The sequence below is a fragment of the Opisthorchis viverrini genome, assembly GCF_000715545.1.
Source record: "Opisthorchis viverrini unplaced genomic scaffold opera_v5_63, whole genome shotgun sequence".
NCBI lineage: Eukaryota > Metazoa > Platyhelminthes > Trematoda > Opisthorchiida > Opisthorchiidae > Opisthorchis > Opisthorchis viverrini.
The window spans coordinates 576,641-603,181 of record NW_008751719.1 but is presented as its reverse complement, the minus strand read 5'-3'; the positions used below and the strand labels follow the sequence as shown (position 1 = coordinate 603,181).

General features: G+C 44.3%; 1 protein-coding gene across 1 annotated transcript; it reads left to right on the top strand.

The window, feature by feature from the left end:
• Positions 1–2,181: 2,181 nt before the first annotated feature.
• T265_04039 (hypothetical protein) lies at positions 2,182–25,597 on the top strand (the record flags this gene model as incomplete). The annotated part of the gene is made up of 5 exons (XM_009168674.1): positions 2,182–3,382; positions 10,984–11,239; positions 15,312–15,661; positions 19,528–19,976; positions 24,976–25,597. 5 exons carry the CDS (start codon positions 2,365–2,367, stop codon positions 25,297–25,299), a joined length of 2,397 nt encoding a protein of 798 aa, XP_009166938.1.
• Between the last annotated feature and the right edge of the window lie 944 nt (positions 25,598–26,541).

Sequence of the window (26,541 nt, the reverse complement as noted above, 5' to 3'; positions counted from 1 at the left end):
TATATATATATATATATATAACTAAACGAACTTTATGGTTGTACGGCAGTGAAGCATCAGTGCCAACACTGATGTTGCTGTCATTGATGATGATGATGATGATGATGATGAATCATGTTACAGTAGGTTTGGGACGAAAACAGAATACTAGATGAATGGAGCTTCTCGACTTCCCAGTCTTCAAAAAAGAGCGAAAGCACGTCATGTAAAAACCACCGTGGGGTTAGCCTGGTATCCGTCGCTTCGGAATTGCTCTCTAGGATTATTTTGTACAGTTCGATGGATTATCCGGAATGACAGGTTCGCTAGAATCAATCTGGGTCTCGTCCTGGCGGAAGATGCATTGACCCTATCATTACCCATAGACGAATCGAACAGCATCACTCCTTCAAACGTACCACGTTTGTCCCTTTTCCTGCTTTGAAGGCTGCTTTTGATTCTGTCGATCGCCAGAAACTTCGGCAGTGTCTGGCGGTCAAAGACGTCCCTTACAAATTTGTACGCGAACACCTGTGGACGCTATGAGGGAAACTCTCCTCTGAGTTCATCACATCCAGCGATGTAAGGCAAGGCCGCCCCGCCTAACCTTTCCTCCTCAACTGTGTCATTGGTGTGCTGCTTGAAATTTCTCTGCCTGCTTTTGAAACCTCGGTAGTCGAAATGTTCCAGGGTCGTTCGCTCACAGACATCGAGTTATGCAGACGATATTGCTTTCCTTGGTTCAGGTCTCTCCCAATTGCAGACGATTTTAATTAACCTAAATAATCCTGCCGCATGGTTTGGCATGTGTTTCGAACATGCAAGGTGTAAGCGCTACTACTAGACAGTGGGATCAAACCCAAACCCCATGTTTGCAGACGAGCCACTTGATGTGGTAGGTAAACTTGTTTAATTGGGTAGCTGTTTAAGTTCAGGTAGATTAGCTTTAAATAAGATTATTTCTCCAATCGGAAAAGCCAGGGCAGCTTTTGCGAACTTCCGACACCTATGGCGCCGACGTGACTTGAGTTTGTCTGTCAAGGTCAGAGTTTATAATGTCGCAGTGCGATCCACACTTCTTTATGGATCAGAGACCTCACCGCTACGCGCAGAAGACACGTGGAAGATGTCAGTGTTGACCATCAGTGTTTCAGAAGCACTGATCGGGTCTGGTGGGAACATCGGATCAGTAATTGTAAGGTAAGCTAGATGGTCCTAGGAAGAGAAATTCTCACGACAGATGAATTACTCACACTTCGTGGGTCACACTGGTTAGGACATGTAGTCCGTATGCCAAAAGACCGTCTGCCTCGCAGAGTCCCTTTTGTCCAACCCTTCCTTGAGTGGAAGTGACCGAGAGACGGACAGTGTATGACCTGGCTACGAAGTATGAAAACACTAACCAGTAAACTTAGTCAAGTGGGCAACTGCTGCCTCCCTTGCTAGGACCTCGTGGCTCATCACCCCGACAGAGACGGCCCGGTCGCGCAGTCAGTGGCGCTTGTGCGTCAAAGCTATCGCCTTCAATGCGTAGCTACCCGATTCCCGAACTGAACATGCCACTGCCCCCACACTGTCCCCTTTTTGCAGTGATCGAAACTGTATCATCTAGGATCAATGTGCCAGGGATACACGGGTTATAGCTGGCTAATTGAAATCGAATTGATCACAGCTCACCGTTCATCAGGAACGCGAACCAATGGGTGTTATGACCTTGTAACGTTAAGATTTTTATTTTCTTATTTTTGATCACCACCCACGTTTGCTGTTCTGTCACCATTACACTTGATTAAGTTCCTGGCGTTTTGTAAGAACTCCCAGATTTCTGCTGTGAATTCACCCTTGGCAATCGTAACACTCGTTCTATCAAGAGTGTTTTTTGCAACTCAACCTAAGTTGTCTTGGACCTTACTTCTCGTCATCATTCTACTATGCGTACCAAACGTGGTCCATTGCGTTGGATTTGTATGCGCTACTGGTCTTTAGTTTTATCTTCACGTGACCAATCCTCTTCCTTGCCTGCCAGTAAATTTGATAAAACAGGTTTTAGGAATGCCATCACAATATCCGCCACACCTGTTAGATATCCAGTACTCCCTCTACCTTACAACCCAATGGCCCCAGACTTCGACTACTTCGGATTATGTCCTCTTTTATCTCCATCTTCAATTCACCCTTACTCAGAAACAGCCGCTGAAGTGTTGCGTAACATTTTGCACGTCTTATTTTGTGGCGCTTGGAAATTTATCTGACATGTCAAGTCACTTTTCGCCTTATGGTATGTGAATTGTTACATGAGGATTTAACTGGTTGTTTTGTCTATCTCCTTTTAGCTCTTCACAACGTGATGACTGATTGTTTCACTGAATAATCCAAACTCTGCTCATGACTTATTTCGGCCCGTGGCTCGGACAGTATACCCCTGAATCCTATTCGGCCGTTGCTTCTGGGTCTCTATCCCTAACGGTTCTACTGGACCTAATATGGCTCTCCATTAACGCCCCTCCATCGATCCATTTCATTTGGTCTTCCCTTATTCTGTTGTCCGTTTTGTTTGTGATCTGGCTCATTTCCTTGCGCTTTGGACCCGCTGGTGTGTTCAACCATGCCATGCACTTTTGGTTCGGTTATTGCGTGTGCTGCTTGATGCATTTTGCTAGCCTGCATGTGACTGTCACACAGTCTCTTTTGCCGGTTTTAAGCACAGTTTTGCGTGCTTTCGCCTTACTCGGATGCTTTGTCTATGAGGTCTTCAGTTATTCCAATCTTGTTCAGTGCCATTCACTTGAGGCAACCCTGTGGTTCGGTTTTAGCTGTGGGTCTTTTTTACATGCCAATATTTGGCGACCGCTACAGATCAACTGCGTGCTTTTGGTTTATTGGTTCGTGCTTCGGCAGCGGTCCTTCCTTTGCATCATTTTGCTTCTTTCCCAATGTGTTTACTGGTTTCTGTTCTCCATCCCCAGCTGGTCCCACCCAACGAATGAAACTGATGTTGTATCCGAATTTCAACTTCCCAAAGTGTCCAGTTCGTTCTACTACCTTTCCAGTTGTGTTCCCTTGTTTATTGTTTACATTCTTTACTTTCTGCGATTCAATTTCATTCCTGGGATGTTCTTTTGTCGCGACTTAGTAACACGTTGGTTATCTATGATTCTCTCTTCGCATTATTTGCGTACTTCCATGATCCTCATGACCGTTTTGCTTCAATTGTCTTTTTTCGTATGCTGCGCAATATCTGTCAGGCTTAAAGGATTTTATCTATTGTTGATTCCTGTGATTATTTGGGTTTTCTTTGTATGGCTGTCGCTACATTGCGTCGTCTATATATCGCTTTGGCATCTGAACAGAAAGGTAACGCAGTGTGCCGCTGCTCACCAGTCCTTGGAACAGCACAATTCAGGTGAGACGCCCTCTGTGCTCGTCAACCCCCCACTCTCTGACATTATCTTGTGCTCTTGATCGATTACCACAGGAGACAGGTTCGTAATAATCAAGGTGTATTTCTTCCTGGCGGAGGATGCGTTGGCCATATGTTTGTCTTGAGACAGGTTGTCGGTCAGCTTCGCTGTTTCAAGAATCCAGCGATGGCCCGTTTTATGGGGCTCGTTTTGTTTGTGTCGATCGTCAGAAACTGTCGGTTCCTGGTCATCAAAGACATACCTTTTAACTTCTTATCCCCTGTGAGGGCGTTGTGTACCACCTTTTGTGGGTGCATGCGAATATGTGACATGTTTTCGTCTTAATTCAACAGGTTCAGTGGCGTAAGACAAGGTTATCTTTCCTTACAGTTCCCCTGCAGCTTTGTTATTGTTTTGGCCCCCAAAACCTCAGGGATCGAAATATTCCTGGGATGCTGTCTCCTAGTTATTAAGTGTGCAGATGATATTTACTGTCCTTGTTTCCTATCTCCTAGAGGTGGAAGTCATTTAGAAGAAAACTTAAGTAGTCGTGCCGAATGGTTTGGTATACGTTTCACATATGTAATCGTAAAGTGTTGCTACAATACCTGATGGGATCAGACCCAAACCTCACGCTTGCAGACCAACCATTTAATGTGGTAGATAAATTTGTTTATCTAGCTAGTTGCATAAGTTTCGGCTAGAAACGAGATCACTCCTTAAAAGTGGGAACGCCAGGGCAGCTTTGGCCAACCGTCGACACTTATTGCGCCGGTGCGAGGTCAGTTTGTCTGTCGGGGGTAGAGTATGCACGGCAAACCATAATGTTCTACGAACCAGAAACATGTTCTCTGCCCGCATTGGATGTGAGAAAACTAAAGCTGATCATCGGTGTTTCAAAGCATTGGTTGGTGAGATCCTTGGATTAGCATTGCTGAGCTACGTCAGATTGTTTTAAGAAAAAGGACCTCTCTGGCGATGGGCGAGCTAGTCGTGCTCCATAAGTTGCGCTGGTCAGGACATTAGTTCACCTATCTGAGGACCGTCTACATCGCAGAGGTCTTTTTACCCAGCCCTGGACTGAGTCGAAACGACGGATAAACTGCAGTCTATGATCCGGCAACAAGGTATGAAGGCACCAACCAGTAATCCTGGACGAGATGGCTCAGTGCTTAAAGTGCGAATTTACTGACTGGAAGGCCCGTGTTTCGAACCCGACCTCTGTCTCTTGACTTCCCTCCTCTAGGCTTGGGCAACCTGGCAGTACCCCATCCCTCGTGCTTCTTCCTGGTGGCTTGGTAACTAGGCAGAGAAAGGGTGTTATGGCTGAACGAAGCAGTAAACTCAGTCGAGTTGACTACGGCCTCCCTGAATAGAGATGAGACCCAATTCATCAATGGCTACTGGCACTAACGGATGGTTGAGTCACGTTTCTTAAGATAAGTAACACGGTTCAACTTCAACTGATTATGCCATCGTCTCCACTCCTTAGCGATATCTCCCCTGTCGTACAATTTTTCGTCGCCGAAACCGTAACAGGTGGGGCGGACATATCATTGACGCATGGTTTACTGTTGATAAACCGAACTATCGAATTTCCGTAATTTATGGAGTCATACTGAGGAGTACTCCTATAACAAGCGTAGTCTTTCATTTCAGCTTAGCTAGTGGATGTAGATCTGGCGGTCCTTCATGTTGAAAACAATAGGTGTGATGACTCCTTCCTTAGAAGTCAAACTACTCTGTTCAACTTTCAGGGAATATCGCTATTTCATGCGCAGACTTTCAGTCTGCAGGTCTCGGTCCAGATTGTGAACCTGTGTGGGGTTGAGAGGCTTGGTGGTATAGCACCCCACGCGCAACTGCGAACCGTGCGCTCATTTGACAGCGGAGTGCACAAGTATTGATTATGGCTTATCGAACCGGAATTGTAGTAATTAAGTGGTTAAGTCTATAGTGTTGTTCTTCCCTCACTGTAGCACCTGAAACTGTAATGTCTTTCACTTCATGTTTACACCTGAGAACACGGGTTGAAAGGAAGTGAAACTAATCCTAGTCACCAATTCAGTTTCGGCTACGCGTGGCCGTAGTTGCAACGCTCGTTATTCTGCGCACTGTTTATTCCCACACATGTTTTCCGCGCATTTACAATCAACAATCTGCCGTCGCTTTATCAGTAAACAAACTTTCAGTTCGCTCAGGAACACCCGAATCGGTGTGCAAACGATTGTCTAACTTATGTCCAACTAATATGGTAGAATGTGACATTCACTCAGCTAGTCACCACGCAGTCTGATCGTCAGTCAGCCACACTTTCGTATGTTTTCAACCTTAGTGCGCGACTAGGCATCATTTTTTGCTCTAGTTGCTGTAGATCAAATACCATTCGTGTGCTTGAATGTCGGCGCTCTATAAACATATCAGGAAACCGGTTTACAAAGTACTAACTTGGACCTATTTTCCGTACACACGCTCTCATAAGCCCGAACCTCAGTGTATCTAAGTATATTTCAATTTCCATTTTGGTTGAGTTCAGTATCCATTTATGGATTCCGTTTGAACCCTACACATTGAAATTCTTACTAGATACATTGAATGGACAATGATTATTGCCGTGCCCTTATCCTAACTTATTTCGAGGCTAATATATATCTCTTCCACAATTTCGATCATGTTCTTTGCCCGTTGGCTGCTATACTCTCAGCCTTAGACCAGATCTGACTAGATTAACCTTTGCTGCTTGTTACATTTTCTCCGTGTATCGGACAGGATTTGCATATTATGTACTCAGTTTATCTGCCCTTACACCAGAAATATCTTTCCATGGCTGAGTTTTGAAAATTTTTCCAGTGCAACTAACGATGCTTGGAAATTAAACCCCCTTTAGTCTAATACGGGGTAGATAGTTTGGTCTCCAGGCTTATTTCGTTGCCCCTCAAGTTCCTAAAGTCTCTCAAACCTAAATCTGGTTTTCGGTATAACCAGCCGGTGACACTAAACGATTTGTTCTGGCAATTATTCAGGTTGCTTATCCATCGATTCATTGATTTTCATTAAGGATCCGTTAATCGTCAATCTATTGTCTTGATAGCTTAGAGGATGTCAACAAGAATTGTGGCTAGACTATAAGACTGCTCGATCACCTTCAGTTTTTTGTTTGTTGGGGCTGAGCGTGTCAAGAATCACAGTTGTCCGAGACTTTTCGACGAGTGCAAACTGCGCTTGACAGCCCAAAGTTGCTAACCAACAGACAACCTGCCGAACCCCTCTTGCGCTCAATTGTAAGTCAGTCCGAGCTATCGTGGGTGAGCCTGTAGCCGAACTGTAGCTTCCTCATCAGCTCTTTCAAGATGGTCTTTCTAGGAATCTGTGCCCCGCAGCCCTGTTCTAATTAGCAATGCCAACAACAACTTGACCAGATGAACCACTTGTATCCGTTTTATCCGCTTCTTTTCACCTCAATTTTATAGGTTCTCGAAATTCGCTATGAATTTTCAGGGATATGTTTCTTGATTAAAACAATATTTGTTCAATAACGTGCTTTCCGTCGAGTAGCTATGCGTCATTCTTTCCTTAGTTTTTCTTTAAGTTCGCTCATAGGAATCCGAAGTTTTACCACAGCGTTTAAATTAAGCGGTCACGTATGCGACCGCGATTTTCACAGTTATTACCGTGGAAGTTTCCACAGACAAATGCAGCTACGAGTAAAATACCCGGATGATAGCAGATTGGGTGACCAAGGATTTGTTGCAGAAGGGGACGCTATTTAGTGGTTGGTCAGCCAAGGTAGGGGTAATGTACTCGTGTGGCAATTTTAGTAACTTAGCGTTGGCCGATCCATTCAAATAATGATCGTCTGCGGGTGCATTTTGCCTGGCAACCTTTAAAGCATTCAGCGGCACTCGAAACAACTCCACTGAATTGTATCGATTGCGTGTATTGATTAGTTGGACTGGAACCACGCTTCTGGTCTCAATTGCCCGTTTGCGTTGCATCACAACGTGTGCTCGGCTGTTCTTCGAATTGAATGTCCTGCCTTTTGCATGTAGCTTATGGATTATTTATAACTGAGTAGATCGACTGTAGTCTAACTACAATCCTGGAGTGTGCGGTGGTGCGGAACGTGAACGGAATTTTATTTCGGGGTGGTCGTCCGTTATTCACTGAAGAAACAAACAAATGAACTGTGATCACTGTTACATTGCAATTCACGTGAAAATGATTCTGATACAGTTGGGTCGACCTCCTTCTTAGTCCAGTCACAGAATCCGGCGCATTTGGCTGTGGTTTATTGAATAGTCTGTCAATTACTTGCTTACATGTGGGCTGGACGGTCGTGATCGTCTGATCGCAACACAGGTAGATACACCCTCATGTTATTATTATACCTCCATTCGTGACTCCACATAATTGTAATGTATTTTATTTAGTCAATCAGAAGCAGCATGCTTGATTTCTGGGTGACCAAATTGATGAAATCAATGCATATCTAATAGAAGTATTATATTTACACTAGAACTCTTATGGTCCCATGCACAACTTTGGGCATAGGTTCTCTAACCCTACCTGATTCAGAGTTATTCAAATATCGGCATTCACGGACTTTTTTCATGTTTCTTCAGAATTCACCATTGATGATGTATCGCAATATCGTTAGCTCGGGTCCGTACACTGTTGATTGATCAAGTGGTTACTGATCGGTTCATTAAGCTTGGCAAGCAGCTCGCGAGCGATGAGCCAACGACTAAAAAGCGCAATGATGATATTTCCTCGATTGATAGCAAAACGTTTGCAAGCTACCCATCAAGCTCGTTGAACCGACCAACGACCACCTGATCATTCACTTGAGTTCACCAGCAAACCGGAGTGTTCTCCAGTTCATTGGATACATTCGTTTCAAACATAAAGAACACACCACTACAACTCAGTTAGTTTCGTGAATTACAGCAGTGTATCCTCTGGACCAGATGATATTGTACCCTTGAAAGCACACTCCTGGTGAGGTAGCACAGGCTATTAACGGTGCCGTTATTAGCTTTTCTTTACATTCTTTTAAGTGAGATGCATTAGAAGTAATGCATACATTCGTCTTACCGATCCACTGAAATCAACACACAACAGGAACATCTCGCCTAACGAACGCGAGAAAACTACCGAATGCGTCCGGCATCAACAGGCGCTTGCTTCAATGTCACTTCTTGTGCGGCTTTATTTTTGGCCACCCCGATTCATCATGCTTTCGATACAACTGGCGTCTTCGTATGTCCCAAGAATCCTGAGCTTAGTTACTGAAACCAGTATGTTCTTCGCTGGAAAACTAAGCATTTGTTTATCGAAATTGCATATTTGTAAGACTGTATTGGCGTGTATCGCTATTTGGAAAGCCATGTTTGGGGAGACAATTGTTCGTGGTATGGGCTAGGATGACAAAAATTACGCTCAAAATGCCTACCTCAGAATGGTAAAAACGATATTGGCGGACTCTTTCGGGTAGTTTCGTACATGTCGAGAATTATGTACACAAAGACCATTTCACACACAATGCCCATTTCACTGACTGGATCATTCTTCCATCTGGTGATTTGATGGGGATATGACTTCGGCAGACAAGAGCTGTAGGTTGACTTGACGCAACTGGATTTTCGGAAGAGCCCAGCAACTGTCAACAAAATAGCAATATCGACAATTACGCCGGATTTTCATGGGATGCTCAGCTACATCTCTGGTTTATGATATTCTTCACACGAATGGGCTGAACAAAGGCCGTCTCATGTTTCAGTCATTACAATATTCAAGTACTAGCATTATGTTTTCATAAAGCAAGAATATCATAAACAAGAGATTCAGTCGAGTCTCCCGTGAAAACCAAAATAAGTGTATTTATCGAGATTTGTCCGATGTGGGTTCAAGTAGAACGTAAGGTTTACGAAAAAATCGGGGACTGCACCCACCTGATGAGCCCCAAAAAGAGTGAAACCGGTCGCCGAAGAGTTTCCAGCAACTTTATGAGTAGTTTCCCTTATGAAAATAACACTTCTTGGTTTAACCGTATTCTTGTTTATTTGACGAAGTCATATCCTTTCTGTTTACTTCATACTGCGCATCAGTTTGATCCTTGTTTGGGTTTTTTAAACTACTCGGTCAGTTGCTTCTCCTTAATACTGATAGCGGTCACTTTTCTCATATGACACCACGCCGTCATTGTCTCCAATCGATCTTTTGGTTCTATTCCTGCCTCTTGAGAGTGCGTACGAAATGAATGCGCGTTCCGTCAAGATAGTGAGCATTTGTTCAATAGCCTGTTCATATTTTCGACAAGTGTGCCAGCAACTCCACTCCCGCTTCGGCGCGTTTCCATTGAGAATACAAGCCAATATGCCAAAAGCTTGTGTAATTTATACAACCATCCCCTAGTTGCTTTGCTTTTTCTTGCTAGATTAACCCGCGACCGGCATGCTTTTTGGCATGTTTCCAATACCCGCACATAGTCTTGACGCCATTTTTTTCAATGCATTCTTCATGGAATCAGAAACTCCCGAGTTTCAATGTTGCGAATCTGTATTTTCTTGGTGCCAAGCCAGGGAACTTCAGAGAAAGTTGTTTGTTGACCTACTTCCTTGGCCTTTTTGTTATAAGGAGGCTCCTTTGAGGCGAAATCTTTACCCGATCGGTGTGAAGTGTGAGAACAAAGACACTGGATTGTATCACGTGAGGTTACCAAAAAGGGATGCTACTATCATCCTCGTCACTTCGAACTTCATTGGACCAGGTTGTCATGTTGCGACACCATAGTTTAGGAAAATTATAACTATTCCGCGCCTATTCTGAACAGTTTTGGCACCGCTGAATCCCACAATTAATGGTCACGAATATTTTTGACCTGACTCAAAGCTTACCTTACAGGCCATGTAATTCGGCTTTCTAATTGCGGGATTAGCTGTTCCGCGACGATTTTGCTGAAGTTTCCATTTCCAGTTGCTTCACTTCAGTTATTCCATCCGAAAATTATGCTGCTATATCGACGCAGCGATGTGTGGTTGAAAACTCTTATTGGCGCTCACAATACACGGATGACAGTTATTCGGATTCAGATCCTTACTTTCAGGCAGAGTACTTCATCATCCACCACTTTCGACTTTTGCACATCGTTTCCTTCCTCTTGGCAGTTTATATCAACCAAATATTATTTCTCATAGGAACCGAACCTAATCATCTTGTTGCCGTGGCAAAGAACGTATAACTGAGCTTCCACCAACATCAACGTTCAGCAATCCTTTTTAAGACATCAGGCTACTCTGCTGATCTTTGTCACTATTGTGTGGTATTTAGTCTCGCTTATATCTCCTAACTTACCAGTTTTCGACTTGTTCTTCATGGCGGTATTTGTCTGAAGTTACAATAAGGATATACAGTGCTTTTTGGTTTTTCATCTTATGTAAAGAATTCCCATTTAAACTTGTCCACCCTGCTAATAATAATAACCTCGAAGTTTTCTGTTTCTGTTGATCTTTCATACGCACTTTGGTTATGGGCTCCCGAGTTTCTCTCAATTCTTATTTCGGAATAACTTATCGTCGATCTTGTTTATCTTTTCTTGCGGTAGATCTTCTGCGCATTGGCGCTGCGCATGGCATTAGGCATCTGGTCCTCGTCTCCGAAAGTTCCTATACCGGCGGCATTCTATTCACCATACTGCTCATGATATGCGTAGCTCACCCAAAGGGACTGCTCGCCTTTAGGTTGTTTGAACTTTGCGTCCCAGTCGAATTGTGCCTATGCAGTGTGTTCTACGAGCTAGGTCGCATTTTGGGCGGTACGGCAGCGGGTCATGGATTAATTATGCAGCAACTTTCTAGCGAGTAAGTTTGATTCCTAACCTAATGTTTTATTCTGCTCGCTTTCGGGATTTCTCGTTTTTAATCAAACATCTTTCATCAAGCGACCAGCTCAATAGTATGGTACATTCAAATGCGGTCTTCTCTCCTAGGCCCCCTCCCTACTAATTGCAGTGTTTGACAGGGCAACCAACCAAAACATTTAGCCACCCAAAATCCGAATAGCTTATCTTTTATGCGCCCATCCACTGTTTGCAGGCATAATTAGCGTCATTCACGCTAGCCATTTAGTGACGATTTGTTACACACGTTACTTTAGTGAATAGTTAGATTTTGAACGTGACTTCGCGTTCTATTGTCTATTTTTTCTTCGATCAGATGACCTCCGGCAGGAACCTTTGTCCATACTCCGCATAAACCATTCTCTCTGTTTGTAGAAGCTGTTTCGTTGACCGATTTGTCAGTTTATTCAGTTTGCTCCGTGGCATTCAGTGGCACGGATGTTTGGAGTGTGGAACTTGAACTGTCCCACGTGGTCTACGGACGCCACCGGATCAGTGCAACGGGGGAACAGCTAACCGACCGTGCCACCACGAGGAAGACAGGTAGTGAACAAGCTTGGCTTCAGCTACATTTCTCATGGTTAAAATAAAAGACAGGCAGAGAAACAAGGAAATACGCAAAGTAGGTTCGTTTCCTTGGCCCGACAATTGTTTAACGAAGATACTTGAGAACGGCGAAGTCTGACACCGGATAGATGAAGTATCCCCATTAGGGCCCATGCTTACTGAGGTCTTCGCGGTGAAACTTAAAAATACAAGCTTGTGATCTCTCACCTTGAAATGCAGCACCTGCGAAGGATATGTGGATGACGTTGTGTGCCCTGAACGTATTCCAAATACCCGTCTAATATGGCACACCTGAGTACGAGTTCTTTTTGGGAGCAGATGCGGAAAACCACTTGGCCTTTCTCGAGGTACGCCTGAAACATCAACCTGCTGGAAGAATCCAAAGGAGAATCTTTGCAAAGGAACTAGAATGACCAATACACACATTTCAGCTATCTCTTCCGCGGTACATAAGCTCAACGTAATAGTATACTTAATGAATCATGCTCAGATGGTCTGCACTGAAAGTACATTAGCTGAAGAGCTGATGTCCTTGCGATAATTGTCTGCAGATACTGACTATTCAGAGAGATCGATGGACAAAAAGCTAAAAAAGCAGTCAAAGTTTTGTTTACTCCATCAGTTCGAAAGGAGCCACTATTCATGCCACAAACAGTAACTGTCTTTTGGCTCAATCGTCAACGAGGGAAATACCTGACGCACCACACTACGCATCCGGCGCTTCAGTGTCTCGTATTTTCGCGTCCTCCGCGTCAGTTTAAGATACCTGAATCTGAAGCCGACTTCTGTGTTTATTCGTTCGTTTGTTTCTCTGAGACAAGCTACGCTGAAAGCACCGCTCTCCAAATGTGCAACAGTCCCATCGGGCTGACAGTCCGGGTTGTCAGGTTTATTAACATCGATGTAGTTGTGCGTCCAAGTGAAGCAAACGTCCAGTTAGAGATGGAGCGCATTCTGGGCTATCTACCGAGTGCAGGGACGGTACTCAAAGGCATTTCGAAGTTGCTTTTGGCCGTCACCGAGGCTGTTTTATCCAGTTATCTATACTTGGAAGCGACAAGTCAAGGCACTACAGTCATTTTGGTCATTTTGTCATTTCTAGGTTGATTCTCCATCACCCGCCCCAGTAACGCGATAATCACATCTCGAACACAACATCACTTACTGTTATCGAACCTATTGGTAAAATAACTGTCAGACTGTGGCAAAGTACCTATTTAGCATAGTTCGGTTTTTTCCCCATCTCTACTTGTCAATGTCAACGGCTATGCTACAAAATCCTGACAAATATAGCAGCAACCAAACTGGCCATGTCCCTACAAGAGTATCAACAGTGATCATCAGATTACTTGAAATACAGCATACTCATGCGATTCTGACTGTTGGTTTATGCTCTTATCTGCCAACCAGAGCACCAGGCGGGAAGTTGACGGATTGTCTCAATGGTTAATTTACTTGGGGACAGAAAAGAACGTTTACTGGTTAAGAAAATTGACAATGTATGCCCCTGAAAGAAACTACTCACAAGGCTTCTGAAAACTCTTCGGTAGCCCACAAACGGTTTCGCGCTCTTTGAGGCTCATGAAATAGACAATCCCGGAGTTTCCGTCAAAATTATGTTCTATTTGAACCCAATTTCCACGAAATATGCGAACTACACTCAATTAGTTTTCACAAGGTACTCAACTGAATCTCTGGTTTACGATATTCTTGAACTGAATGTGCTGCACGATGACCGTTTACTGTCTCATTTGCGTGCGATACTCAAGATGTCGCAGTATATTTTCATGAAGGAAACTACTCGCATAGTGGCTGAAAGCTCTTCGACAGCTCACCTCCAGTTTCGCCTTTCTCGTTATCTCGGATGTCGTACCAAGTAGAATACAGGGTGGCCTCCGCATAGCACATTCACTTGAGATCATCATGAACGAGGGATTCAGCTGAATCTCCCGTAATAATCAAATCGTTGTGTCGATAAGTACATTTCATGAGATGATGTGACTCACTGCAGCGATTTCCGGGACTAGGTTGTAGTGCGGCTAGCGGTTTATACGCGGTTTGTACATTTTTGCCTTGTGTAAACTCCGGAATGAGGCTAGTCTTCTGAGCAAGAAAGGTCGTAATAGGCGGTCACTAATTTCTATGTTAAGCAGTTGTGCAAATGCCTGCTGTACGAGACAAGCGTGTCGAACAATAAATGTTTCGTCAGTTCACCTCATACCCAGGGCTTATTGTGTTAGCGGTCTTGTGGCTCATGTCGCCAGACTTCACTAGCCCTGTCATTACCTGATAACACGCACCACACGCGCTAGTATCGTACTGGTACATTAGCTGCTTCATGCCATCATGTTTAGACTGACGGTTTTATACTTGGGGGTTGAGGCGTGTAGAGAAGAACTAGTCGAATCCCGTAGCTAAGTTGGTAACTCATCATTCTGACTGACATAGTTATCCACCATAGCAACCATGCGACTCTCAACACTATATTGTGTCTGTTTTTTTCACCAGTCATATTGTGCAATGTTGTATCGGTTATTTATGCCTGGTAATGAATGTCAGCCCTGTGTCTGCCCCGGACAGACATTGGGTCGTGTGATCAACAGAACCTTAACTTGGCCTGATGAAGTTTTTGTGTCAAAAGCGAAACGTTGCCCAAATAAAAACTACCGATTGTTTATCAATCTCTTCTCGAACGATGACTTCTCAATCGGTTCCAATTGATGGAAGAACCTTAACTAGTTCACCTCACTGCGGGACCGGAATACTGCTATCCATAACAATTCCGATTCAATTCAATTCAGTTGTGATTGGTTTTGTTACACTGCCGGGTTTACTGTTGGAACTGGGGGTAAACGAAGACAGTGTTTAACCAGGGTCCATTATCTTTCTAATTTGAGAGTGACCAGTCTTGCACTTGCACGTTAGCTGTTGCGACGGTTTTCACCATTGTCTGCACTGTGTGTCCATTCAAATCACTATGGAATATTTCCTGAACGAAGAACCAAAGCAATGGATTTTACACTTAGTCCAATGTTAACGGTTCACGTTGTTGGTTTACTAGGTCAGCCAAGTCACCAAGACGTCTCACCAGCAGTCAAGACGATGTCGTCAGTTCTCATATGGTTTTTTTCGCCCAAATCGACCTTTCCCAATCATTCCGGGAGAGCATTTTCGTTGCTTATCTGTCTGCCTGTCTCTCGACTGGCGCTTTTTAAACAATCTCTTGAATTCCTCCGCCATGAGCTTTCGCATCCCTGTACGGTAGCCTCACTTCCTCTTTTTGGCCTTGATTTTGAATTCGAAATGTACTTACACTAGGATATAACTCAAGGCAAATTGTCCGGTCCTAAGGATATTTTTTCTGAAAAAGAAGATCTGTCGTAACCAATGAATAATTTGCCATCGCAGATGTCCCTACCCGAATCACTTCCCAATTCCACATTGTCTGATTTCATTATTTTATTCAGCTTGCTCCGTGACGTGCATGGTGTGGTCATACCTCAGTCAAAGCAACTTTTGTCGATTTCCTCGCAACGATGCTTTGATATCACGCAACTTCTACGAACATTCTTTGAAGAGTTCTCAGTGCGCGCTTACGATTGTGTGTACTCTTCTGGTAGCAACACCAGTCAAAGTCTTATGACGGCTAGCGAACCAGACGGCGAGAATACGCCAGTAACATCTGGACGGTCAAGAGTAATGCACAGTCTGAGCTGTTTCTTTCGACAGCGATTGCCAGAGACCGGTGTCAGATTCGATACATACATTCTGTATCACAGTGGCCCGACGAACCAGGATGGTGACTGGATATGCCAAGGTCAGTCACCCCCGTACGCTAATACTTTTCGCCCGTTACTGTCGTTTTCGTTATGTGACGGAAAAAAAATACGAGACACAAATCCTCGAAGAATTCTAGAGTTCCCGCCTGTGTTCCTCAACAAGCATTTTGGGATGGTGAATCCTTTAAAGTAGCATTACCAGGAACTGTACGTTCGCCGCCCGGGAAGGAATAATCTTTCATGGTCCCGTTAATGTTCGCTTTTGGGCAGGAGAGAATTCCCCTTGCGGTTTTATGATGTGTTAGGTGTAAAAAACCCAGAATTCCTTGACTCTTTTTTGGCGCTTATCTTTTGTGTGTTACTGTGCCTCCGCTTATGTGTGACAGTGGTCACATCATGCCACACCGCTTGAACGCACTGCGGATAAATAGAAATGAAGCTTTCTCATTGGTAGGTGGGATCTGGCCACCAATGCTGAGGAGCTCGATCTTCAAAGTGTTGGAAGACAGGTCTTTTCGATGGGATCGCCGGAGGGTTTTGGTATTGCGTTTGCCAACGTTCGGGTCTAGTTACTGAAACACTGTCGGTGCTTCTCATTTTTCACTTTGGTAAGCTATTAGCTTACTGGCTTTCAGTTGTGAATCATTCGCTAGAAAGAGAAATGCGCCCGAATGCAGAGTCAGAGTTTAACCGTGGAAGAGGGTTCAATGATCAGGTAAATTACCGAGATTCGTGCACCACGAAGAAGCGATAAGATGATTAGAAATGTCATAGGTTCATACCAGGTTCATGTTTGTTAGCCGGGATTTTGATAGGCTTTCACTGGACATGTACACCGCACAGCAAAGTCTCAAATGTCGAAATCACCGGGCCGTTTGGGTACCCTAACTTGAACTAAAGAGGAACTATGAAGCTTGTGTCGAAGATTTTTGATAGTATGGTGAGATTTGGAAGTTTCATTCGAAATTTCCCACTGCAACTGAAGTCCTTTGCGGAAAGGCTGAGAAGCGCTGTGCACCTGCCTGATCCTTATTGTGAGTCACCATCACCTCACAAAAATCCCACGAATTTAAGTCAGCTTGCACTTTTCACCAAACGTATGACTAGCCATCCTATAATTTGGCATCCCACAGCATGTCAATTTTTACGATTCATGAAGCGTCCCAAAGCATGTGCAAGATATGCTCTGATTGTTCCTTCCTGCTCGCGTGACTATGTCCTTTAACCTAGATCCAAGCAATTGCACATTTCCATTATGGTCATATGATCACATGACGCCCAACCAATGCGGTGCAGAGCAAGATATAGCCGTCCCCATCATCTGACATGGCTACAAATATAGCGGACCTCTAACCAGCGGTAGGAACTGACCCCGTCTGTACAGATGTCTTCGCTAAGTTCACTGTTGACCTAACTGCATTGATCCTGTCTTCCTATCATGCTGGATTTTACCTTTTCTGGGTCTTCAGTTGTCAGCTCTCATCTTGAAATCATCCTACCGGGGCAACTCCAGATCCACTGACTCGGTTCAGCGACGTAACTAGCCAAAATTTCTTTTTAGCTGGGTTCACAGTGTCAACTAACAGAGGCTTAGTGCTCAACGTTAGTACTGATATATATATTTTTCACACGTAGCTCTTTTGTTCCCAGTCGTCACATGTTTTAAACGAAAAAATTGTGGTGAAATGGCACGACCAGAATACCCACGGTAACAGGGATTGAAGCAGTCAATTGAAGCACATATTGGACCCCCCTACGTCTAGACCGCCTTATTTTCAAGGCACATACATGTCTCGTGTAGCAGGTTCGCGTTAGACTTTTAGTTTATAAAATGATAGCTCACATCACTCTCGTCTGAACAGTCGTTCTCCCGTCCTGGTGAGTCCACATCAAGTAAAGTAAATGACCAGATACCTGTAAAAAAAACTGCAAGGACTTGCGATGCACCTTCTTATACATTGCGGTGATTGATCGTCCACGTGCATTCTTCGACGAATTGTACAGGCCAGAAAGCCGGTGAATACTGTGCTTCTTTTCAACTCAATTTGGAATAATCTTGAGTGTGCTGGTCATCAGTCTTGAAAACTATTTTCTGGCTAAAAATTGGGTCACCCGTGGCTAATCGGAAGAATTCCCAAAGAACGCTACTGCTTATCTTAGAGAGGGATATCAAGAATGCCGTATCATTCGTAAGTGAGGGATATCTTCCATAAGTTGCTCATTTAATTCTGGCATATGACGTGATTGTGTACATTACCCTGACCACGTTCCGTGCGCATTCGGGTACTTTCAGTCAACAAGCCCCATTTTTCCGGAAGAATGTGACGTCTCCATCGGTTCCGCACTGTGGTTTTCCAAGCCGGAAGGTTTCGTATTCCGCTTTGAAAGTCAGTGTTTTCGTTTTTACAATCGATGTTCTCGGTGAAAAATCCGTTGGTTATAGGTTATCTACAACGCTTTTTATTCTCCCCTACGTTAGTGTTGCTCAGTCCTGATCAATGCTAAAAACCTCCTCATACCTGTTTGGTTTATTAGAGAGATGGTGGTAGTTAATAGGGGAAACAACCCATATCTTACGTCAATGTGCCCATCCTTACAGCCTTGTCGGTGAGCGAGTCCCTACTGGGGCAGTCAGTGGATGGACGTCTCAAATTGACTCGTGCAGAAGTGCAGTGTTAACTCTTCAGAAACAGCAACATCAGTTTTGATGCCGGCGCGCCCAACAACCACAGAGTTTATCCAGTTAAACTTAAAGCCTTGGAGTCAAAAGGAGCGAAAAGAGTGAGTGAGGGGAGGGACTTAGGGCTGACCTAACTCAAACATTTTCAGATAATCTGAGAAAAACGGACAACACGAACGCTGCTGACGTCGACCAGCCGCCGTTTATTGCAGTATCCCCAGCGAAGCACAAGGAGGATCATGGGGACCCCACCCCGGAACGCGGACCCCACCAACAGCAGCTAAGCTCTTCGTAATCTCTTTCCTACCCTTTTACCAGGTCGTATGTTATCCACCTCGCAGTTTGCACCATTCTGAAGCAGGAATCGATAAGAACACTCATCTTGGTAGACACTATTTCGACATACGTAGCACGTAGCCTGATGGTGTTGGATTTTTTCTGTTATTTGTGCACAACGATGCTTTTATTGAAATTGGTTGAAGAAAATACCATGGCTGGACCCGAGATCCGTTTCCGGAACATACGAATGAGCAGAAATAACGAAAAAAGTTCAAATTGGTCCCTCCTAGGTAGCGTGAATAGCCGACCATGTTACAAAAAAAACTATACGGAAGCTTCTGTGACTCTTCCACCAACTTCCTTCAAAAAAGTGGAGACTTGTTAGTCCAACATGAAAGATATCCACCACCCACCTGACTAATTAGGTATATAATAATCGGTCACTTGTTGGGGTAGCGCATACACTCCTATTTATCGGCCCAAACATGTCATTCCGAAAGAATCGTGAACTCCATAATAGTGACAATCGGGTTGAAAGAATCTCCAAACCTTTTGCTTTAGTCATCACGAATAAAAGCTGATGGAAACATTTTTCCGTTCTGTGTGTGCATAGGTAGCTTGGTAAGGGTTTTGTGCCTTTCAAGCACAGTATATGCTTCTCGATCCTCCACCAATATGAAAACATCTTCCATGATCGTCTGTACTCAACTACATTCTTCCCGAATTTGAACTAAGTTTTTTTTCCTCACAATCAGGATACTCACGAAAATCAAATTTATAGCGCTATACAACTAAATACTGCTGATGCTTTATCGACAGAATAACAACTGTAGCTGGATTGTTTAGAATTCCGCATGAATTCAATTAATTAGATTGCTGGTGATGGTTCATCTGACGGAACTAATTATTTATCGTGTAACCAATTTCATAATCTTGGTCTTGTAGCCTTGTTTTCACTTTGTTTATTTGAATCTTTGATAGATGGCACAGTTGTTGATTTGCAGTCCATCCTTGAGCTGTGGAACGACGTTTTCGTGGAAACTAACACTCCTCCTAGCCGTTGTCGACTTCTCTTGGTCGTTGATAGCTTGAACACCTTCTCTTGGTATAAAAGATTGATGAATTTGGAGACACCTCTTTCGGTCGCCTTGCAGACCGTTATAATCTCGCGCGACGCGAATACCGCATCCACTGGTTTCCTCAGCTGGATTACATCGGGTTTATTCCAATCGGATGCGGCTCGGCGGGCATCTCTGTTAAATGATGTGGAACAAATTGGAAAGTTCACTGATTTTTGGGTTTCGTGGAACCTCAGTTTAGGCAAACGCTCATCAACCCGGGGAGTAGCTGACAACACGGTACGACCTAGACGTCCGGCAGCTTCTATTCGACCTGTAAGTTAGAAAAAAAGGAATACTGAATAAGTCACCATTTATCGCTTCATTAACCGATTTCCCTCACTTCATGTATCCTGGCCCTCGCCTTGTCACTCCCTGTAAGTTCGTTGTTCATGAGCCTAAAGTACACAACGCACATGATTAATTAAGCCTTGGTCAGATGGACAACAGTCATCATCTGGGGTTAACTCTATGGCCACACCCACCTTAAACTCACCCCGATTTTCCAGAATGTTCAAAGCGTTTGTGGTGCCGCCCTGTCGATAAGTACAACAAGAACCTGCACGTGTAACTCTATTACGAATGCATCCTGTTTAGACCAAACAATTCATCCTCGTTGCTTCACGCTTCAGCTGGTCACAGTTCTGAATTCAATCGCACCTTCGGGTTCGCACCATTGATGAGCTTTAGTAAGAGTAAAATCCCAACTAAGCTGTGTTATTTCATTTGGACTGATTAGATTGGTTACCTTTGGGTGATGATCAAACTCTACGTTGATGTGGATGCATTTTCCATCTTGTTCGTGGCATGCAGACAAGCGCAGACTGAGGACTTCAAGACCATCTTTGAACAATGCGAGTGGAAGGTCATCCGGTTAAGCGCTCAGTGGCGCTTGAGAGAACACGTGCAGGCATCATCCACGGTTCTGCGTCAGTTGTAATCTTCGGATGAGTGACAGCTGGTGGCTCAATAAATGCTGTTTGAAGTATCCGGCCCAACGGTCGGGTCATTCTTCTCTATTAACCATAGTCGCTCCACTCCAGTCCTTTGGCTCAAAGGGGGGTTCCGGGGGATGGTCGCACGGATCAACTAACCTTCGGATATTTCCAGTTTCCTGGGCATTTACCATTTCCTTGCCTTCCGAGTCCATCATACATCACAGTCGGCCCACACGCTCACTTTGATAGTTCGCCGGGTCAAGTTATGTTTCAGACCGGCTGCGATATTTTCCCCAGATTTAAGCTGTCCCGTTGTTCGGTCTCATATCCTGTGTTTGAGTGGGCCTTGTCGCGCCATGCCACAGTCAAAACTCCGAGCACTGCAAAGAGGTGGTGGTACCGTCTCAGTACGAATTCAGGTCTGATGGTTTAGCATTTGGAGCAGCCTTTAGAAGAAGATTCTGGTAAATTCATCTAACATCCGGATCTGTCTGTCTCTCAGTTGCTAGTCCATGTGTCCATGCCTTACGCGAGCATGAAAAACAAAGCGATGAGCGACTCCAGAAAGTATGTGGCAGGAATTCACCACTGCGTCCAAAAATGATCGGCGGTCAGTCATTGAGCCACACCATCAGTAACTGATTGCAATGTGATCACTTTTAGTTCGTGGCCTGCACTGCGTTAGAGGACACCATTTGGTTGGTGTTGAACATCTGTAATCAATAGCGTGTCATCCGTCGTTGAGTTGACCTTTGATGGGTCAGTTGGATTCAACGGCATTATTACAGGTAATAATACTGCTCATTGTGCTCCTTTACTGCCATACTTGTTCGTTAACGATTTTGGAGTAGCTAGATAGAATATTCTCACAGAAGTCTCCCTGTATAACCATTCACATCGTGGAACCCAGCGCTCCAATGTCTTTTCCGTGATTGTCTTACACTATCCCCCCTGACGTATCTATGGAGGACGGCATGTGTAATCAGAAACTTATTTGCGTCACCAAACGTGACCAATCAAAAGATTTCGTGTCAAAAGCGAAACGTTGCCCAGCAATAAATCTACCGATTGTCACCAAACGTTTTCGAAAATCAATAGTTATATTTGGCTGCTCAATAATACGATGTCATCCATTTCGAGCCGAAATCAATACTTTGATCCCCCTATTCTATTCTGACGAAAAATCGCTGCGATAAACGTAATAGACTACTCACGAGAATGCTGAAAATTCTTCGACAGCCAACGACCATTTTCTCCTTTCTTGGGGCTCATCAGGTGGGTGCAGTCCCCGAGTCTTCGTCAACCTTATGTTCCACTTGAACCAAAATTTCACGAAATTAGTGAACTACACTCCTTTGCATACCAATATGGTTTTGACGGGAGACTCGCCTGGACCCCAGCTGGATCTCTCGTTCATGATGTTTCAGCTTGGTTCCAGGGGACTGCACCTACCTGATGAGCCCCAGGAAAAGCGAAACCGGTCGCGGGCTGTCAAAGAGCTTTCAGCATTCTCATAAGTAGTGTATTACGTCCATACGCGTATCGCGGTATCTCGAATCTCGTGCTAACTGAAATTTCACGAATGAACTACACTCCTTTGCATACCAATATGGTTTTGACGGGAGACTCGCCTGGACCCCAGCTGGATCTCTCGTTCATGATGTTTCAGCTTGGTTCCAGGGGACTGCACCTACCTGATGAGCCCCAGGAAAAGCGAAACCGGTCGCGGGCTGTCAAAGAGCTTTCAGCATTCTCATAAGTAGTGTATTACGTCCATACGCGTATCGCGGTATCTCGAATCTCGTGCTAACTGAAACATAGGACGGCCTGGTGTAGCACATCCAGTTGCTTAAAAACATCACAAACGAGAGGTTCAGCTGGGTTCCAGGTGAGTCTCCCGTCAAAACCGAATTCGTGTGCCAATGAATGTATATTGCCGCGGTAGTTCGCTTGTTATCCACATTTCTGATGTGGAAATTGACGGTTAATGTGATCGCATATACCGACCTGCTCAATGCCTGTATAAACCTACTAACAAAAACCTGATTATAGCAATGGTCACACCTTTCACTACACAGTATGTTCGTGGCCCTCAGCTTTTTCGATTGATCGTTAAAGCTTTCATCGAATCAAACCAGAACCAAAGCGGAATTCCCTCAATTTGGTTTTCACGAGAGACCCAACTGAATCTCTCGTTTATGATATTCTACAACTGAATGTGCTGCACACAGGCCGTCTCATGATTCAGTTGGCACGATATTCGAGGTATCGAATATCATAAACGATAAATTCAGTTGAGTCTCTCGTGAAAACCAAATTCATTTGAAAATGAGTGTATTTCTCGAAAACAGTCCAATTTGGGTTCAAGTAGAACAAGGTTGGCGGAAACTCGGGGACTGCGCCTACCTGATGAGCTCCAAGAAGGGCGAAACCGGTCGTGGGCTGTCGAAGAGTTTTCAGCAACGTTGTGAGTAGTTTCCTTTATGGAATTCTCTTAACTTTGTGTGACGTCACCATGTGGAGTTTGGTGGCGGCTTCAAACTGTCGCGATTAGCGGTCGAAAAATTAGCTCGACACCGCCCAACCAACAATTGCTCCTGGCTGACCCAGTAGTGTAATAGTGAACAGGTAGTGGGCGTGAATTTAATCCGCTCCATCCCTTCTGTTCTAGGTCATTTTCATCGGGATGTTTCTGAAGTAGTTTGAACTTGCGATGAAGTCGCGTACGATGTCTAAAGCTGGCACTTTGGTGTTTGTCGCTCACTGTTAGCATCGTAATCGCACATAACCTTGTGTACTGTCATTATTTTATGTTCACAAATTCCATGATCGCTTACGCTTCTACTTGCGTTCACCGTGATTGTGGTTGCATATTATCCCCAGAGTCAGGATCCCCTTTTCGCCTGACTTACTCAGTTGCTTCTTATATATGTTCGTTGTAGCCATGACGACCCTAACCCAATCAGGTACAATCGTTTCTGTCTTCTTCTCGTGAGTTTGCTCTGAAAACAGACAGACAGACCTTGCGGGAATGCTCCCCTTTGATGGATGGAACTGATAAGTCATCTATATCCGGAGTGATTCGTTGCTGGGTCAAACCGATCGCAAGCCTTGATGTTTCTTCAATTCTCTGACCCACGGGACGGCTCGTTTGTAATGGTTTACTCAGACGATGTTATCTGATTCGGGTGGACAATGGCATCCATAGTGAGAACGACTTGAATAAGTTAAAATGGTCGTTTCTCCTGCCCCCAAAGTGACTTAAGAGTAAAAACTTGGACCAAGGAAGGTCTTTCTTGCCGCCAAATCGTTCTATCTGATGGGGGATTTATTGCACCTCAATTCGTCGGTATTCCTCTCAAAGACCCATGAAGTTTCATAATTTGTCGAACAACCCCACGTCATTATCGTTGTTCATATGAAGCTCACGTATGACATTTCATTTCGATGTCACATCCTTTTTTGTACCCCACAAAGAATGCCCATTTGGAGTTAACACGCCTACCAAATATCAGTGTGCCAGCGATGCTAATTTACCTCACACCTGCTGACAACTATCGTGCGGAAATTTACCTAAACAGCCCGGCTGGTTTCACAAGTGGGCCTGGCATTCGTAGGTATGTAGATCGTGATACTAGTCATCATGTTATCTGTGGCCATAACTCAGCATTTCATTGATACCGTCCCTTCATCTAAGATTTATGGGTCGCCACCTTGGCGGGCACAGAGGGGTCAGAAACTCAACCCCATCTCCCGTTATCCATAGCTTGAACCAGCAATGAGCGATTGGCTCAGGTAAAGTTGCGCGAACCGCAGTCGAAGTTTGACTTAGTTCACTTTGTTCGATTGCATAGAATCAACATAACTTTCTTAGTTCAGTCAAGAGTCAACAAACCCTCCGTCAGCTGCCCGCATTACTTCCGTAGTGTATCTAGTTTCCACTCTCCTAAGGAAGTAACTTCATGAAAAGGCAAAACGCGTTCCTCACCAACTGCAGATTTTTCGTGAGCATCAGCTACTCCCGAGAAAGGGCGAAAAAGCCTTTTTCCCTGTGATGTTCCATCTTCAAAAGGATGGTACTGTACCTAGTTTCAGTCTGGGGATACAGGTTGTGTTAGTGCCCACATGAGGACTGAGATTGAGTTCCATATTCCCGGATTTGTAGCTGGCCTCTCAACATGGTCACTCCATGAATAGTTATCTTATTTCTCAGATTTTGAATGACGTAAAACTTCGCTCAAAACGTACTGCTTGGTTAGAAAAATGCTTCTCATGCGCGAATCGAAGTCGATATATGACTGACTTTAAACGTTTGTTCTTATCTCTGTTCTTTACAGTCTCTGCAGGCAGTCTACACAACCACTAGTAACTGGGTCAACTACACTCCGTGCAAACCATCTTTTGAGGAGATGAAGAATTGTTGGCAAAATCATTTTCCTCGTATTACTTGGGAATACTTTGAACTGTTCATGCAAGAACCCATGGACGTAGTTGACTCTGACAAGGCTAGTTGTTGGTCTCGCTTCTTCGACCTTCTTTCCCGGTACGCCAATCGCGCTTCCAGGGGGATTGTTCGCCTCTATAGACGAGTGTTTCGCAATCTCCATCCACCTGAACTTGACACAGGCCTTGGTTTCTTTTTAATTCGGAAGTCATTCTAATTCAGTCACGTCATCTTCACGGATATTTTTTCATGACTACTAATTTTTGTCATCCGTCACAGAGCTGTTGTCTTTTCCCATGTTCCTGCCTTCCTTAAAATACCTAGATTTTATCGAGCTGCGATTCATCTCTTCATGCTTTTTAGTAACGAGTGATCGCGTTCGCTTACAATGTAGCGTTCTTACTCGCCTTCCTTACCTGAGTCATTTATTACGGTTGGGGAATATTTGCCTCGGGAACGTGTAAAACAGTTCGCTCTTTTTCACTTAACTCCGCGGTTTTGAGATTGGCAGTCAGACTTTATTGTTGACATACCATCTAGTGCTTTGCTTATTTGCGAAGGGAAGGGGAGGAACATGGGCCGCTCAGCCTCTGATTTGCACACGTGCATTGGCTGAATGCTCCAACGATATTTGAGCTCCTAACTAAAGACCTGCTGTGAAGTTATCGTGTCATTCATTGCGCACTTTTGAAGTGCGGTCTCAGGAAATACGAAAGTAGATTCATTACTTGCTTCAAGCAGTTTTTCCAAGCCAGGTTTCCATTATTATCAGGTTCATCGAACCTCCGGCCGGCATTAAGAATTTTCATTGGCGATTTCATTCTGAAAATGAGACCGATTATACGTTGGAAAGCTAAGAATCATTGTTGTGCTATTCTGGTCTTGTTGGCAGTCGTCGGCCATCCATATCTCACAAATCCCTAAAGGGATCTGAATGCGCCACCTTCTGGCTAGCCTTTGGAGACAGTTTTTCGGTACTCTCCCCTCATCAGTCTGATTTGAAACCTTGCGTTGATTCACTTTCAGTAATATTGGATTCTAAATCTGTGGTATTTAGCACTATCAGAAGACGTGAACTTTTCCGTCCAAGGACCGTGTGATAACAATGGGTGGATAACCCTGTTGGTCCTCTGTATCAAATCATTCCAATAGATCGCTCAGCCAGCTGTGCTTACATACTGTAAGAAAGTTCATCTAAGCTGCACGACGAGGAATTCCGTTGGAGTATCTGAGGAAACCACTTCATTATGCCTGAGGGAGTGTGCTCCAAAACCGCGTTGTCTGGAGTCTCAAGGTTGGTGCAGCCTTCCAATCAAGAATCTTGGAAGAATACTGAAATAGATGTTCCAAGTCGCCATTTGTTTCAATATTGAGTGAATCTTCCTCATTTTTCACATGAATAGTGTTTTCTGTAACTTGTGAACCGTCTGTGTTCCGTTTCCACGTCCCCTGGTGTGTA